Genomic DNA, 17,861 nt, shown 5'->3' with positions numbered 1-17,861 from the left:
TCATCCCTTTATGACCACAACTTACCGCCTTCTAAATAAGTAAACATTCAGAATGGTGGAGGGGAGTCCAGGACTATGTGGGACCTCATCTGGGGCACCTAGAGGACCACTACTGCAGGCGAGCAGGTAAAGCAGTAAACACATGACTTAGAGAGGACACAGAGACCAGAATGACCATGAATTAAACTTTTAATTATCTGTTGTTATAACACTGCTGGTACTATGAAATAGCAGCACATAGCTTCTAAAAAACAAGTAATAACATATTAAATATACTGATTTTTAATGTAGTGTTGGCTGAGACAATAACTGTTTTCACTTGAATAGAAATCATGTCTCACAAAAAGAAAAAAAATAAGTGCTTTCTTTATGTGTTTACAAATGGTACAAGGCTACAAACGGATTCTTGATTTAAATCTGGCCTAGATAATATATAACTGTATATTTTCTGTATGGATGGAGGGGATGGGGCACGAGACATGAGAACAGCTTTTCATTATTTTCATTTAACGCACAGAGCTCCTTTACTGTACGGTCAATAACAACTTCTATGTCCAGCATCACATCTAGAACGGCCGAATCACTTCAGTTCAGGTCAGGACCGAATTTTACACAGCGTCTGCCAGGTTTAATGGGTTTATGATAAAACAACAATAAACTTTAAACCTGGCTTTCAAACCACAATAATACTGATGCCCCTCACAAATGGTAAAAATAATTCACAGCTCGACTGGCACCAAAATACAAAAATAATAACAGATAGGGCTTTTTAATTTGACTAAATCTGAATTATCGAGCTGTGCTCCAGCATTAAGAACAACATATGCTACTGTAAATACTGTAAATAAAGTAACAGCAGGAAGACAAGGTGCAAAGTACTGTGACAAGATGTCCAAGCCTTAATGGTTTCATCATAGGAAAAACATGTCTGAGCTGGACTGTTGTATTTTATCCAACGGAATAAGAAGTTTAAGCCATTAAATGTCTGACTCTGAGCTCTAATTTCACTTCAGAGTCTCTTAACACTGAGCAATGCTTCAATTTGTGCCATCAAACAGTTCAAAGTGCATGCATGGTGATAAAGATTTGGTCACAAGCATACTGGACATGGGAAGTATTTCAGCAGCAACAGGAACAGTAAGTCAATGATCTCTTGCAGGGTCAGGAGCCGATAAGAGGTCACAAGATAAATCTAAGTGTTAGCAAGAAAGCTAACAGGATAGGAGAGCAGGGAAAATAAAAAATGCACACAAAATTAGCTTCCAGTTTTCCTCTAATCTCTGCTTTTTTCTTATATTACTGGACAATATTCCCTCTTTAAGCCCTTTAAGCGTAACTTGGTATAACTGATGGGTTCAAAGTAAATTTTGCTTTATTTCAAGGTTTCACAAGCCATTAATGTTGGAACCCACTGATTAAGGCAATGAATAATAATGATCTTATTATAATTATTATCTGGAAGTACTGAGTATTTAGCATCAGCAGCAACATCTACAGTGGAAAGAAAAAAGCACCACTGCAATGAACATTCAAACACAATCAGAGTCAAAGTCTTGGCAGACGGTGCAACAACCGATTAGTACAAGGAACATAATACTGACAGAGCCAGCTTAGGCTGCACAACCACTTTTATCAGTGAAAAAATATAATGATAAACAGTGATGCAGGAGTCTAACGTCCTTGGTGCTTTGACTTCTGAGTGAAGACACAGTAAGCGATCAGTAAGCGATAATGAATTTGTTTTCCAGCACCTTCAGATCCACAGTGAATGATAATTCAGGCTGTTTGAAATACTTCCCATGTACTTAGGAGGTTTTCTATCTTTAACGTTCTTCTAAAAGGCATCTGATGGAGGGCAATGAAGGGTAAAGCACTTAAAACAGAATCAGATACAGTGAATATTTTTACACAGTCGACAGATTCACAGATTAAAGGGTAATCCTCTTTGAATGTGTCAAATAAAAAACGATGATATGAATTAACCTCAGAGGGAAAGTGGCTAAACAGAAGTGCACAACAGAGGGGAAACACATAAACAAATACATTCATAGATGCAAAAAAGTTGTAAAAAAAAAAATACAAAATAGTGTTAAAACATCACAAACAAATGACAACCATCCATAACCGTACACCACTATAGTAGATACAAAATGCAGAGTACATAAACATTAGGCTACATGCTATTGGTTAAATATTCTGTGAGACAAAAGCAGGTCTGTCTTTGAAGAATGAACGGAGAAGAAAAACACCTGAACTCCTCGTTAAGAGTTCACCTGTGTCAGTGTTTGTGTCTGTGAGGTGGAGAGGACGTGTGCAGCCCTATAATTCTGTTCACGTGGCCATTAAAAATATCCATCTGACCGAAATATCTGCACTGTAACATGATCAATAAGTCACCAGATGTTCTTGTTTCTTGATCAACCATTAAGAAGCATCATATTTCTGTGCTTTCTTTGTTTCCCTGCTGATATTATTTTGTTTAATGAACATCAATTCAAACATTACAGCTGCAACAATTAGTTAATTAAACAATTAGTGAGTTTTTTCAAGCAAAAATGTCATTATGTATTTTTCATTATTTTAGAGAAACAACTCATTGATTAATTTAGAAACTAACTGTCAGATGGTGATTATAATCAACTCCATCCACTGGGGATAAAGTTAGTAAGTGGACCTTTAGTTTAGATGTTTTGTTTGTGTATCAATGGAGCCCAATCACTCAAGTTTGAATGTGTTTCAAGAGACTACATGAACACATATCTCAAAACCACAGGGGGGAAACAGCTAGCTGCTTCTTCTAACTCTTGCTACTTAACAGCCTGTAGCTCATTTGTTTAATACCTACACAAACAAAAATGTAACAACAACAATTTGTGGTTTTAAAAGGTAAATGTAACTTTTTGCAAAATGCTGCGCTACAGCTAATGATGCTTGGCACAGACGTCCTGAAGGGAAGGACGAACTATGTTGATCTTATTTTCACTTTCATAAGTAAAGTGTTAAATAAATAGTATCTATCAAGTCTTTGCTGCCTTTTTGCTTCATTGCTCTTCACGTGATTCGTCTGTTCGAGCTCCTGATTCTTTCATCTTACCAGACGTTACCAGCAGACTTGGTTCAAGGATGGCAGCCTGATGCCAGCCACGAACCAAGTCACATTCATGGTCAACACACGGTTAGAAAAAAATAAATCCCACAGATGAAAGTACAGGTACAGGAAGAGAGAAGGTGAGGGGAATCAAAGCCAGGGAGACCTGATCCTCTTCTCTATCGAATACGATCAGAAAAGTTACACTTCCAACCTTATTAAGCCCAGAAAAGTCCAATCAGTTTTAATTAACAGTGATAATGAGTAGTATGAAGTTATACAGATCATACTTAAGAGGCACAAAATGTTTTCAGAGAGAGAGCGACTAGACAAGTCTAAAACACTATAGTGAAGCGTCCTCTCTTCAGGTTAAGAGTAACTTTCTCCCTTTAAGGTAAACATAAAAGACGTGAAAGTGTTTATCAAACTTTTTTAAAAGAATAAGACACATTTAAAGTTGGTGAAAAGAATCTGTTACATATAAACACACAGATAAACGGTATAACTACATTTCTCAGGGCTATACAGTGACAACCATTTCAATACAGAGAAACAGCCTCTAAACCGGAAGCATAGAGTCTCATATCCACGCTGACACCTCGAGGTTTACTCCATCATCACTTCTGTCAACTTCCTGTCGTAAGCTGCCGTCTTACCTGTTGGTCTTGTGGAAAAAGGTTGGTTTGTTTTTGTCTGTCACACTGTCTCAGCTAATAGAGTGTGGACAGACACCAGATGGTATCTTCCTCTACGTTAAAATCAGCTCTGATGTGTGAGAGCATCTGACAAGTGTTAAGGAAAAGTGTGATTTTTAAGTGTTCCTTTGTCGTTTTCCAGCCTCAGGGTGGGACTCCATGATGCCCGGTCGTTTCAGATTCCACTGGTCAATCTGTCTCTGCCTATCCTGCTGCTCCACCTCTGATTCGCTGGACGAGCTGCCGGTGTTACTGCTGCTACTGCTGCTGCTGCTGCTGCTGCCACCACTACCTCCACCTCCACCTCCACCTCCGCCGCCACCAAAAGCAAAGCAGTCCTTCCGCTTCCCATCAGCCTTCCCCCTCTCCCCTCCCCTCTCCCCCTTCTCTCTCCTTTTAACCTCCACCGGCCCGCTGCTGTCCTCAACTCGTTTGTCGACGTCGGCCATTTCCATCTCGATCGGGGCCTGCTCTGGCCCCGGCACGGCTCCTCTCCGGTCCATATCCACCCACAGTGGTCCCGGAGGGGGCTCTAGAGGGGTGTAGTGGAGCATCGGCTGCTGGAGCTGCGTGTCCACCTGTGGAGGGAGGTTCTGGTGCTCTGGGTGGAGGAGGTGGGTTTGGTGCTGGAGGTGGTGCAGCGGCTGCAGAGGGTGCTGCAGGGGTTGGTGCTGCAGCTGCTGCTGCTGCTGCTGCTGATGGTGGTGGTGGTGGTGGTGGTGGTGTTGATGATGATGCTGTTGATGATGATGCTGGACGTGGTGATGGTGGTACTGATCCACAATCTGCTTGTCCACGTTATGGACAAACTCCTTGGGCTGGTTTTTGAGGAACTTCTCAAACTTCTTGGAGGCCTTTTTGTTTGTCACGAACCAGTCCTGTCGACACACGAGGCAAAGACAGGAGGAGAGGAAACACAGGACAGGGACAGGTCAGCCGTCGTGAACATTAAGTTGAGTATCGTCTGCATACAGTGACACAAACAGCGAGAGAAGCAATTCATCGTAACCAAGAATCAAAGTTCAAGTTGTTCTGATCTATGTCATTACCTGTGAATGGACAGAGTTGATGTGATATTTCACTCCACTCTCAGAGTTAAACTCTTTATTGCAGATGAGACATCTGTATTTTCCAGCTTCAAAGTCGCCCTGAAACAGAATCACATAAACGATCCATGAACTCATCATCAAACCCTGTACTGTACTGATCTTGATATCTATGGTTTTATTTTTATGGTGTGTTTTTTGGTTTATTATCAATCTATGTATTTTTTTAGCCACAAACTCCTATAAGCGCAATGTCTGCATATGAATTTATCTTAGCAGGACGTTGGGGTTTTTATTCAGAAATAAAGAAAGGAGAAAAAGGTGACTTACTCTTGTGCAGAGTCCCAGATGAGCCTTCAGCCCAGATACACTGGTGTAGGTGCAGCCACAACCCTGAGGAGGACAGACAGGACGTTATCCCGACAAAGAACACACACAGAACGAGATTATTTGGCTCGAAAGATGAATGCAAGCAAGACCAAAGAGGAAATAATGAAAATCAATTGATGAATAAGTTAGTTTTCTGCTGGGTGTGTCTTATTTTGCATATTATATGATATCATACAGTACAATAAAGCATTATCCCATAACGAGCCTTCATACACACCACTGATCAAAACTAAACAGGGAAAAATAAACTATTAAAGAATTAACATGAAAAATACTCTGAGGAAGTGAAGTGTTGTTTTGTACCTGGTTGGGACACTGAACCTTCCTCTGCAGCTTCACCTCGTTCTTCCACTTCCTCAGCACCTCCTGGCTGAAGGCAGGGAGACCTGGTCGGGCGTATTTTAACTACGAAGGACACAATGGACAACAGGAGGTTAATGAAGATGCAAAGGCCAATTTAGGCAAACAGAACCTGTACTAACAATATACTGGAATATATGAATGTCTATACTGTCATATGTCTTCCAGCTAGTCATAATCTCTTCTTGCCTTTTTGTCATCGGGCACCAGGTCTGACTGAAACTTCCTTTTGGGCCAGTCTTTGGGCAACTCGTTGTTGGCAATTTCAGCCAGGTGGAAGTTGGCCACCTGCGCTGAGGCTCGCTGCACCCTGCCGCTGGGCGTCCTCTCCGGGTTGGCCTCCCTCTGGGCCTTCAATGCCTCGTCTTCTTCAGTCTTCTGGGGCGTCTGGGTAACAGGAGGGGGACAATTTTAAGAGAGAGAAGCACGTTGGATTTGTGTATTAAATGTGCTAATTAAAGTGTTTCTTTGGTCTGAGTCACTGGAATTAGCAGATTTAGAAAACACGACTCACAGGAGCATGCTCTGATTTAAGGTGGTACTCCAGACCAGCCTTGGATTTGTATGTTTTCCCACAGTGAGAGCAATTCAGCAACATCTTCTCCAGCTCTGACTCCTCCTTCCCACACTTCTTCATGTGGTATACGTAGCCCATGATACTGGTGAATGCAGCATTACAGCCCTGAAACAGAAAAACAGAAAACATTTTACTGTGCCATCATCAAAGCTGCATCTTCTCTTAGCACGTCTTACTTATTGTCCTTTCTTACATTAATAAGACTTGTCAGTTTACCTCTTTAGAGCATTTTAATTTGCCCAGTCTCTTCAGGATTTTACGTAGCTTGTCTTTGATGGCACGATCGTCCAGGTCCTTGGCATCGTCTGCTGAAGGCTACAAACAGAAAAATAAAACAGTGTCAAAACCTTCCAGTAGAAATTAAAGTTCATAAAGAGTACTGTTACTGTACGGCACTGCATTTATGAAGGAGAAAAACAAGAATCATCAACATTCCCCACAATTACACAGCTGAAAGATTTAATTCAAAGTGTAAAGTTTAAAAATGGTAAAAGAAGATAAGCACAGAAGAGATTAGAGATGGAAAGTCTTACCAGATGGCTGTGATCAGCCATGATGTGATACTTCATCCCTGTTGAAGACTTCAGCTGTTTCCCACAGTGTTGACAGGTGAAGGGTTGCTGCACACAGGAGATTAAAGTTGCATCATATGTGTCAGTGTTTATTCAGTGATCTCTAAATTCTACTACTGTACTGTATAAGTAAGGGCTTCATCAGGCAGTGTATATAAACGGCTGTATGCTTTAAACTCATTTTAAGAGAGACTAAGTTCGTGTTTAAATGTTGAGTGCTCACCAGTCGGCAGTTCTCCATGTGTTTCTTCAGCCCCTCCACAGTCTTTCTGCTCACACTCTTACATTTTGGACAGGTGACTCTGCCTTTGGCCACAATCTGGAGCTGCCAGCGCTCCTCTTGGCTTCCTGGTGGATGTCGACAAATAAAGATATTATTTACTTTACTCAGTGGAGATGTTCCAGATGGAGGAGCAGCCAATTTAAAGTGAGTGCTTAACCTCTATGAACTGAACTAAAACTGACTTTATTCCGTTTCTTACCTGGGACTGGTGATTGTGGTTGAGACAGTGGGGATAGAAAGACTAGTGTGAACAACAATAGTGCTTATCATGTGCTGCTCTGGTCGTTCTCTCTCACCTGGAGGGTAGGTAGGAGGCTCCTTCTTGGTGGAGAGGACCGGAGGTTTCTGGTCCTCGATGGGTTGGGCCGTCGAGGCCTCACCAACACTGGCTGCATCTGAACCTGAAATATTTATTTAGATGAGTAATCTTAGTTTTTAATCGAGAACAAGGGTGAAACTGACATCAGGTTCATTGTGAAAATAATGGTGCTATCACTGAAATGGTAACATGGTCCACTGAAAGGCTCTATCGAACCATTTAAGTGTCTTATAACGCTGCTGCTGACTTGTTTTAACCCATCAAACATCAGACTGGACGGTAACTTACAGGAGTCTCTGCCCTCTGGCGGTTGTGGAAAGTTATTAACGGGAGGGCTTCGCTCCATCTCCACTCTCTGGACCTTCTTCATGTTCAAGTCTTCAGAAATGACACAGGAAAACACATGTAACACGATGTAACATATCTGACAACACAACTGTGCGAAATTAAAGTGGGATCTTTCACAAGTTGACTCTAACTTGCAGCCCTTGTTTGAGCATGTACCAGGTCTCCAGACGTGTCCTCGGTCTCTGCTCGTGTTGCTCCAGGTTTGGTCTTGGTTTCGGCCAGATCCCCATGTCTGCTCTGGCCCTGAGGAGGCCCGGTCTCTTCCTGGATCCCTGCCTGCGTTCCAGGCCTGATCCTGGCCTCGGTCTCTGCCAGCCGCCCAGCCCTGCTCAGGCCCTCTGTCCCGACCCGTCATCCAGGCCTGATCCTGTCCTGTATGAGCTCTGTCCCTGCCCGCTATCCACGTCTGGTCTTGACTGGAGTGTCCCACTCGGTCTCTGCCGGAGTTCCAGACCTGCTCCTGGGGTCGGTCTCTACCCGGGGCCCAGGCATCGGGGCCTCTGTCCCTGCCGGGGTTCCAGCTCTGGTCCTGAGGCTGGGACTGCTCCCTGCCGGCCTCCGGGCCTTGAGGCCACGCGTCCTTCGCCACCAGTCTCGGAGGCAGCCTCGCTGTGGGCGGAGCCATGGAGCCCGGTTCCACCCCATTGGCCAGGTCACCTGATGACATCACTGAGCAGCTGGTGGTTGGGTAATCTACTGTTCCTATGGAAACACTCTGGAGGTCCTCGTACCTGGAATAAAGACATTAAACACAGATTATTCAGCAGTGTGTTTAGACTGTTACTGACCTTTCTAAATAACAGTCAGGGTTGTCGGCCTCAGACATTATGAATGAATACATGAATATTTATTGCATAATTTATTACATAACTGATCGATCTTAGACGTGTCCTCTGCCTGTGAGAAGCACTTAACTGGAACTGATTCTAATTTGGACAAAATTCCACATTAATAATGTTATGATTCTCATTATCATCAACACTCAGGAGGTGGTGCTTTCTGAGAGAGATGTTTATTACAACCATTTGGGAAATTAATACTTGGCAAATAAAGACTGAAGCAGATTTTCCAATTAGAGCATCTGAGGCTCAGACATAGTTCTGCATATGAAAGCAAAGGACAACAAGTGACAGCTTGAGTCAAAGCCCAGGAGATGAATGGATGACAGCAGAGTATGGCACGAGCTCGGTCCAAGAGAGGTTTCCTGTTTGCTTTTCATCTCACTTTCTCTCTTTTCCCGAGGGAACTGTTCCCACTCCTGGATGTTTGTAATGAGAATGAGAGAAAAGGATCTAAATGTGCGTCTCGGTTGATGATCATATTCAGTTATTTCTCTGAGAGTCATTTTCCATGAAGAGACAAATGAGAGCAGAATAATTTAGTCACTGAAATAATCACTGGTTTGTTTTTCTCTTGCATGTGAAGTAGGAAAGTGTGATTAATTATAAATCTTGGTTTGTTTGCAGTTATACAGCCTCAACAGTGCAATGACGTATGTGTTGATATGATCGCACAATAAATAAAGTTCAAATAAACTCAAACATTCTTAGCATGAATTCATTCAACATCTACACGGGCGAGTCAGTCACCCTGTCTTGGATGGAAAGTAAGAGTCAGTGAAGTTTAATGTGTGACAGCTGAACTGGCTTCACACTGAAGTGGTGATAGATTCGGGGTCTGCCCACAGTGTTGGAGTGCAGACGTGCAACAGTCAAGCTCGCAATCAGAAAAAAACCGTCAGGTTAGAATAAAATGAAGGTCGATAATGTGAACCATCAGGTAACAACAGTGTGTTTCAACATATGGGACGACTGTAACAGTTTTCTGAGTTATAAATGTCATTGTGGTTAAATGAACAGTGTTTGTGTATGTTGTTGTTGGTCAGCTACACAACAACATCTGCTACATGCCAGGATTAAATGCTCTGTAATTTGGTGCAGAGTGCATGTCAACACTAAGTTACAATAGTGATGAAAGCAGCTGATACAACCTGTTCCACAGACACAAAAGGTGCTGAAAGACTTGAGGATTGTTTTCAGCCTTGGTTACATTTTCCAAAGGGTAATAAAATGCACTCTTTTAAAAGATAAGTGTTTGATTAAAGATGTCAGTGTAATGTCAAGAGACGCACAAAGTGAGCAAATGAAGATGTCGACAGAGCGATCAGTCTCTTACCTTTTTCTACCGTAAGTTCTTTTCATCTTCAGAGCGTCTTCGGCTTCAGACTCGTCATTCTGAAACAGTCAAGTACAGAACTGTGAAGAGCCGACGGTGTGCGTAAAGTTAACAGATTCTGAGTATTAGAATAAAGGAAATGGATAACCACATTAAAACAATCCACAGTATCTGAATCATTCACACTGCATATTCATTCTCACCTTATGATATCCAACTGTGTTTGACTCACAGGCTCTTTCTGGCATTCGCTGAACAACTGTAGGAAAAAATTAATTTGATTTAAAAACACTTCTGCAAAGTTACTGCAGAGTTTTCAGAACAAAAACTGTGACGATTGTCTACACACACACACAGTACAGACAGTACAGTTCACAGACAAGCGTGCACTGATTACAAAGTCTTTTTTCTACCTGGACATGGCACTCCACTTTTAGGTTGTGACTGGACAGACTTTCTTTTTCTTGGCACGTACAAAGGTGACATATCCCCTCTGATGTGGCCGGGGTCCATTCTAGGAGTGCCCACACCCCGAAGAATTCACCACTGAAAACACACAAGAGAGAAAACATCAGAAAGTGTGCAGCAGTGTCTCAATAATTAATTCTGGTTTCTGCTTCCATTTGATCACATATCAGATGATCCACTGAATTTTTAAAGCACATTAGAGTTACTGTAAAAAACAGGACAGAGTGACTGTTGAAGTTTCAGGCTGTGGGTTTTAATTTTAAGTGTCAGGAAGCTGCTGACGCGTCTACCTGCTCCCAGTGATGGGTTTAAAGTACAACAACAAGCTTGATCACATCATTCATAACTATTCCCACAGCTATGTTTGTGCCAATTTATTTTATTTCTATTTTCTTATTATTGTCTTAATATAGATGCATTATTTGACCATCCTGTAAATATATCATTATATCTGAGGAAATACACCACACTAACACTGTATCTCCTCCCAGACTGTACAAGTTTAGTTTAATCCATTCCAACAGAAACACATTTAATTATCATAATTATGTAATTCACATGTACAGAAATACATGTGCACATGTATAAATGATGCAGAGTAAAGTTTCCTCAGAGGTTCTGTGTTTACATGTGGAACCTTCAAGACTTATGTTAGTACAAGTGGAGAAATCATCATTAAGAGTTTCTGTAATGACACTGTTAGAAAAAACTGCTAAATGTAATTTCTCTGCAGCATCATAAAGGCAGAATAACTGAGTCTGTTGCTGCAGACTCTGTGATAAAACGGCTCTTTAAAGAAACAGAAATTGGTTCTGCAGATCTGGTTGTGTTGACGCCTGAGGCACCGTTTTCCTGCTTCTGTTGGCTGCAGCACCCGTTATGTTTACAGTGTGTTGGTTGTATTTCCATCATGCTTGACATTTGAACGGGTGTTTGCATGTGGATGTGGCCCCTGTTTGTCACGTTGAAGGCCACTGCCCACCACTTACTGAGCAGATCCATCAAATAACGACAGGAAATGTTAAAACTGTTAAAAATATAAAAAGTGTTTGATGGTTTTTTTTTTTCTCTCTCTTGGTCCAGTGAAGCCCCACAACCAGCCATTCCAGGACTGAGGCAAAAGGACTTCAACCCACCATCATTATTGTCTGTGTGGATAAAAAAAAAGAAAAACATAACATTTGGCTTTTGACGACGACGGGCTGGAAAACACGTCGGAAAACTGCAGCCGAAGCAGAACAAGTGGACTGAAGCAGCTAACACGCCTCAAAGGCAGAGACACCATAACCTGACCTGTCTGCCTTTCATTGTCTCTTGACGGAGGAAGAAATGCGAGAGAGAGCCTACCGTCCTACAGCTCACTCCCTCTGCAAGGACGGTTAGCCTCCATGTCTTCGAGCCCGGCCTCCTCTGTCGCCCTTCCCCCGGCAGTGATACCACCGGGAAGGCTAACATCAAGGGAGGCCCGATCCGGGTGTTAAAAACTCTGAGACACCGCCTCAGCTCGGTCAGCATCTAAATAGGAATCGGTACACCGGCATAATTCACCACACTGTGTTAGTGTCTTCTTCAGAGGAACGCCCTCCTGCTGGAGAGAACAAATAAGACCCGCATCTGCTGCTGCCTTCAGGTGCTGTCGGAAATACCGCTTTTTAAATTCCCTGACGTGAAAGTAGAGGAGTTATCTTGGAAATGTTTTCGGCAAAGCAACTCCCCCCGACAAAATACAAACACAGATACTGTAGTTGTCATTAATCAAAGTGAAATGTCGTTAAATCAGAGCACTGCTAGGGTTTCCACACTTTCTGACATTATTTAAAACACTCCTAAGTTGTTAATTTCACAGTCTGCCTTAACGTGGCCCACCTTCAAAGGTAAATTTCCAACCCTCATGAGACCAGATGTGTACTCTCTGGCATGGCCGGATTAACTGGCTGAGGGGACCAGGGGCAAAAATGAGCTACTGGGCTCCTGTAGTGCAGAATTTAAAGCAAACTGTTTTAAGCTGCAGATTGTTGTTTTCAGTTTTCAGCTCTCGCCACCGTTAGCAGTTCAGAGATCGGATGTTTTCATTTAGACTGATGATTCATGCAGATTTCAAGCAGGAGAAGAGCTTCCACAAGTCATGTAACATGGGGTGACATGGGTCTGAGAAAAATCAATATTACTTCCAGAACCAGGGGCAGCCAGAGTTGCTCCTCACAAAAATACCAAGAAATGAGAGAGAGAAATGTATGCTAGACTAGAAAAACAGCACAGTTTCAAGTATATTTATCAGATGAAAAATGTGATTCTTCTTGTCGGATGTGGATTGTTACTCTGGTTACATCCTCTAACCTTTAACAAGCCCTTGTTACTGAGTATTACACCGAGCACTCGAGGCTTTAGCTCAGACAAATGAGACCTAACAATGTGAGCAATTACAGCATGGAAAGTATGAATTTTCTCTGACAGTGTTTTCAGCTGTGAGTCATCATGAACTGTGCCTGCACAGCATTTAATTCCAAGCCGACACAGTCAGTAATACAGCGTAATGCAAACACTGAAATACACAGGAGGGAGAGAGACCAGCTGCTGTGGTGTTTGTTTGGAATAAAAAGACAGACACTAATCACCTCTGAAACTCTGAGATGTGGCATTCAGGGACCTGAGAGCGTGGCAGCTGTGACCACAATGTCACATCATTAATATAATCAGGATTGTTTCATGAATTTATTCCACTGTTTCTTTTTTATTTCCCTCTCCCTCATTAAAAAATATCCAAACTCTAATGATCAATCGAATGAGCGGTTCAACAAGTTGTATGTGAGTCCTCCCCACTTTGTTGTACAAGCTTACAAGCAGACCCTGAAGGCAGCAGCAGTCAGCAGCGCTGGGACCAGGGGGGCGGGTCGTCTTGACAGCAGCCTGCCTGTGAGAGGAGGGTGGCTGCATCAGGGGAGCAGGACCGGAGCAGTCATACAGTATATTTGGTGAAATGATTGATTTTTTTTAATCAAGATTATCCACGTTTACATCTCAGTGTATGAACACAGTCCCTCTGCAGACGTCCTGACGTGTAACAAAGAAAATATTTAATGTTGCATTAATAGATTTTTTTTTTGGCCACTGGGGAGCAGGAGAGGTTCACAACATGTGGATAAACAAACACACAGTCCTGCCTTGTTGTTTCCATGGCTAAGATGTTACTCACACACCCAGCAAACATGAAACAACATAGGTTATACAGGAAACATTTCCTGTACTCATCTGGATCTTTAACTTTGCTTTCAGTGTCACTTGCCACAGGAGTCACGCACAAGGTGGATTTTTGCAATCATCATCATCTTTACAGAGCTAATAAAGTGACCTCTGAGTGTATATAGCAGCTCTAAAATAAGCTGGTTTAATATGCAGTTGCTCCTCCCTCTGACCTGTACATGCTGGGTGATATAAACACAGTATCAGCGCTTTACTGCACTTTGTTAATATTCTATGGTTGATAAAATCTACAGTATCGTGTCCCTTGAACTTTGAGCTAAGCTGCATAGGTTATAGCTGCATAAAGACACGTAAGCAGTTCCTCTCTGTGGTTTTCACTGAGACTAAAAACAGGTTTAATCCACAGCTAACCTGGATAAAGCTGGGTTTCTTTCCCCCTGATGTTTAGACTCCCTCCACTCTGACAAACTAGATATTCTGTAATCTTCAAACAACACACGTCTGCCAGTGACTCTGCATTATACAGGTGGTGCTGTGCTCTGCTCTACTGCTTCCTGTTTCTTTCTAGACACTCACACAACTGCATGTCTCTCTGCACTTCCTGTTATGTGGTCACTGGTAAAACCAAAAGTGAAAGTGCTGCAAGGACAGGGAGCAGTTGTCATTATTGTATTGGTGAGAGTCGCACAGACATGCCAGAGACCTCGGAAAGAAATTACGAAGCTATTCCGTAAGTAAACTTCTACTTGAATAATCCCTGTGAGGCTGTGAACTGCTGAATCTCTACCATGCATCGGAGTAAGGCAAATTATATCCGTCTCAGGTATTTTTTTATTTGTCTTCTGGGTGGGTGATGGCTTGTGCAGAGCTGTAACAAAAGAGCCAGTGTTGCACATGCGACTGCTTTTTGCCTTGTTTGACTAAAGGTTCCTCTCTTTTTTTTTTCAGAGACACGTCCATGGCACAGACAAGTGAGAAACAAGTTTACTGTTTTTATATGTTGACAACATACAGTGTGTGTGTGTGTGTGTGTGTGTGTGTGTGTGTGTGTGTGTATGGCCTAAGGTAGGAGGAGTTAAACAGCACTTGTTACATGCACACACACACATATATATATTTATGTATACACAAACTGTTATGCTAACTAGTTTTGATATTGTAGTGTATTATATATTATATTTATTGGTGTTGCTCTTTCAAGACTGCAATTATCAGCTATTTCAATATTAAAAAGAGGAAACAGAGGAAACTGGTGAGTGAACTTTTAATTTACTGAATATTCACCAGGTGGCGACAAATACCAATGAATGTTAATGCTGCTCTATTTCTGCTGGATGTGTAAAAAAGAGACAAATTCACCATATCAGCTTCATACATTAGCGTTGTGTTTACAGCTTGTGGTCACTGAAACAACCAGTTAATGCAGCTCGCAACTTTTGTACCTGCCACTAGAGCTGTGAAGTAAAAATGTGACTACATAAACATAATGTTATGAAAATCAAATAACTAGAGATCAGATCTGCTGCATTATGAGCTGGTGGAGCTGCCATGATTAAAATGTGAATCTTATATGTAAATTAAAGCTGTCTACATTTCTGACTGTAGCACCCCCCAGTGGTAGAATCAAAATAGACTCGATGGCTGACAGTGATGCACTCTGCTACCCCAGAAAAAAAAAATGCTGATTCTAATTGTTTTGTTTAGTTCAGTCGTAACATTTATTGATCATGTAGTTCACACCAGCTTAAACAAACTACACACACCCATTTAGTTTGGTTCTTTTGAACTGACCATCAATAATGACTCAAACATTCTTCTTCATTTGTTTTCAGCATCGATGAAAAACTTCTATGTCCACCTTGCGGGAAAAACTAATGACGCTCATCATGACTTTGTTAGGAAGTTGAAAAGTTATGGTTTTACTCAGGTGTCCTCTCATGATCACTGTGACTACTGTGTGGTTTTCTGTCCAATCGCCTCACGAGTTGGAACGGACGTTGCCGAGGCCCTGGAAAGAAGTCCTGGTAAGAAACGTCTTTAGCTAAAGCTTCACACTGGCAGATAAAGTCAGTGATATCATTCTTAGGGAGGGGAGAGAACTTTGGTTTTATAATCACCAGGTCTCCAAATGAATACTAATGTTGGTCTGTATCTGCTAAATGTGTGAACAGGCTGTTGTTTGCTAACTGGTTCTCCATATTAACTTTAAAAGGTGGTTATATAATCACAGCTTGTATATCACAAAAATATAGAAAGGTCATAAAAAGTGCAATGACAGGAGAATAAAAGGCTTCAGATGGAGTAAAAAACAAACATCTCCACTCTTATGTTTCTACTTATTTCTGATGAATTTATTTGTGGTATCTCTGTGTCCGCAGCTGGTAAACCGATCATTCTGGTGGTGATGCATCACACCTTTGATCGTGACCATGTTGTAGCTGAGAGCAGGAGACTGGTGGATAACCAGGACGTCACTGTCACAGTGGACTATCTGTTCTATGAGAAAAACCTCCTGCAGTGTAAACGCAACGATATCTCATGGGGTGAAATCGAGAAGACTCTCGGAATTCCCCGGGTTAGGAGCAGATTGACTGATCTAATACAGGCAGGTTTATACACAATCAATGTGGAGTTCACTGATATTGTGATACAGTTGATAAAGGATTATTTTTTTTACTAATTATTATTATTCATGTTCTGCTCTGTCTTTTCTCCATGCAGCAATTATCTCATCAACGATGGATTTGTAAGTGTGACTTTAATCATAAACTTCAGTCTTCATATGCCATTATTCATATCAGTATGAATAAGTAGTCATAAGTATCAGGTCAGACAGTGTTTCAAATAAGCAGCATATAAATATATTAATAAACTGCTGATTTGGAGGTGAAAACGAAAAAAAAGTGTACCATTACTATCCAATGAAGCATCCACTACAGCTTCAAGGGCTACTTCCTGGTTCGAATTTCACCCACCGTAAAATGCAACAGGATTTATCTGGGTGTGGTCCCATTTTATTCCCCTCTATATAAGCTGCTTTTATGATAGAATCTGATAGTGGATCGCCTGTGTTGCTCTCCACAGTGGACATCATTGTCATATTGTATCCTTTGCTTTAAGGAATAATGAGGACACTGGTGTTAATATTCTATGATGTACGGCAAGTCATTTTAGGACTGTTTAATGATTCTTCTGTTTTTCTTTATTTTAGGGATAGGGTTACTTTTTGGACTGGGAATATTGGTGATCCTTGCGGTGATCGTTTTCAACCTTTTGAAAAAACATTAAGGAGAACAGTGACGGCTGTCACTAACATACATGATAGAACCAAAAGGAATCAAGTTTATATCTCATAATCACAGAAAATCATTCTTAAAGAGATAAAATAAATATGCTATATCATGTATGTGTAATGTCTGTAATGACTGTAGAAGGACGCTATTATTAGTATTATGAAGGTTGATGTAAATGTTGTTGGGCTGATGCATTATATTATATCTGAAGCACAGTTCTAAGGGGAATGATTGCAGATTCAGGCCTTATCTAACAATACTAACATGACCATATGTGGATACAGTCAAACAGGCTGCTGTAATTGCTTCTCATGTCCAAAAATCCCCTCCATAGGGGGACAACAATCAGACTGTTTTTGGGCAAAAATGCATCTAGAGGTTCAGCTGAAGCTTCAGCAGTCAGAGTTTTCAAGTCAAGTGGACATATTCCAAAGGTTCAGTCTTTTTATTACCTTCTTTGTGTTATGATGATGTTACCTTGTCAGACAGCAAGGAGGACACTCACACAAAGAGAAACTGGTGATAAAAACACTTTAACTTTGAAACATATCCAGTCGATGTAACTAACTCAGATTGCTGAAACTGTAAATTAACTTTAACCAAACTTTGAATTTATTAAAAGAAAAAAATCACTTTCATTGAAATTGTTTTAAGAAGATGTGGAACCCTTTCACCCAAGTAACTGTGCCTTCGAGATACAAGTTTTCCGTCATGTTTAAATGTGTGTTTAGAGTAGTACACGCTCCGGTCTTATGAACGCATAATGTATCATATCTATATAACTCGCTTCTGTAAATTAAACAAATGTGATGGATTCCTTTCAAAAATTTCAAAAAAAAACACAATAAATAACTTTGAGTTTGACAGTGTGTGCAGTTCATTATGTTCAGAGAACAAACACAGTGTAAGGACACCAGGAGAATACAATGGCAGGCCCTGTCTTCAAGTGTGGAAGTCACTTGGAGCAGGTATAAACACTTGGTTTGACAACTTGATAACTTTGTGTTTACTTCTTCAAGCTTCAGTCACATCAGTCACACCTTAAC

The 17,861-nt window shown here is 41.4% G+C and overlaps 2 protein-coding genes across 3 annotated transcripts; one reads left to right on the top strand and one right to left on the bottom strand.

Moving 5' to 3' along the window:
• Positions 1-171: 171 nt before the first annotated feature.
• znf512 (zinc finger protein 512) lies at positions 172-12,686 on the bottom strand. Its single transcript, XM_018687325.2, has 16 exons — positions 11,669-12,686; positions 10,267-10,399; positions 10,057-10,112; positions 9,854-9,912; positions 7,835-8,409; positions 7,619-7,708; positions 7,308-7,412; positions 6,952-7,076; positions 6,690-6,776; positions 6,373-6,471; positions 6,094-6,261; positions 5,769-5,966; positions 5,523-5,624; positions 5,160-5,222; positions 4,833-4,931; positions 172-4,661 (listed from the first exon to the last, which is right to left on the bottom strand). Exons 2-16 carry the CDS (start codon positions 10,364-10,366, stop codon positions 3,900-3,902), a joined length of 2,688 nt encoding a protein of 895 aa, XP_018542841.1. The 5' UTR covers positions 10,367-10,399; positions 11,669-12,686; the 3' UTR covers positions 172-3,899.
• A 1,411-nt stretch (positions 12,687-14,097) lies between these two features.
• LOC127142649 (uncharacterized) lies at positions 14,098-17,679 on the top strand. Of its 2 annotated transcripts, none has more exons than XM_051071739.1 (6): positions 14,098-14,252; positions 14,471-14,493; positions 15,355-15,546; positions 15,901-16,127; positions 16,244-16,268; positions 16,734-17,679. In XM_051071739.1, the coding sequence occupies exons 1-6, from the start codon at positions 14,107-14,109 to the stop codon at positions 16,808-16,810; spliced, it is 690 nt and encodes a 229-aa protein (XP_050927696.1). In that variant the 5' UTR covers positions 14,098-14,106; the 3' UTR covers positions 16,811-17,679. The 2 variants fall into 2 exon arrangements, with proteins under 2 accessions (XP_050927696.1, XP_050927697.1); XM_051071740.1 differs by having other exon boundaries at positions 14,126-14,345.
• Positions 17,680-17,861: the final 182 nt, after the last annotated feature.

The sequence above is a fragment of the Lates calcarifer genome, linkage group LG7_1 (genome assembly GCF_001640805.2).
Source record: "Lates calcarifer isolate ASB-BC8 linkage group LG7_1, TLL_Latcal_v3, whole genome shotgun sequence".
Classification (NCBI taxonomy): Eukaryota; Metazoa; Chordata; class Actinopteri; family Centropomidae; genus Lates; species Lates calcarifer.
This window is presented reverse-complemented; position numbering and strand designations above follow the sequence as displayed.

Excerpts from the sequence above, each read along its gene's own strand:
- LOC127142649 (XM_051071739.1), top strand. The coding sequence starts at position 14,107 with ATGTCTCTCTGCACTTCCTGTTATGTGGTCACTGGTAAAACCAAAAGT. Across the intron at positions 16,128-16,243 it reads GATTGACTGATCTAATACAG|CAATTATCTCATCAACGATG; the intron begins GCAGGTTTATAC and ends TTCTCCATGCAG. Across the intron at positions 16,269-16,733 it reads ATCTCATCAACGATGGATTT|GGATAGGGTTACTTTTTGGA; the intron begins GTAAGTGTGACT and ends TCTTTATTTTAG.
- znf512 (XM_018687325.2), bottom strand. The coding sequence starts at position 10,366 with ATGGACCCCGGCCACATCAGAGGGGATATGTCACCTTTGTACGTGCCA. Across the intron at positions 6,472-6,689 it reads TGGCTGATCACAGCCATCTG|CCTTCAGCAGACGATGCCAA; the intron begins GTAAGACTTTCC and ends TTCTGTTTGTAG. Across the intron at positions 6,262-6,372 it reads AATTAAAATGCTCTAAAGAG|GGCTGTAATGCTGCATTCAC; the intron begins GTAAACTGACAA and ends TTTCTGTTTCAG.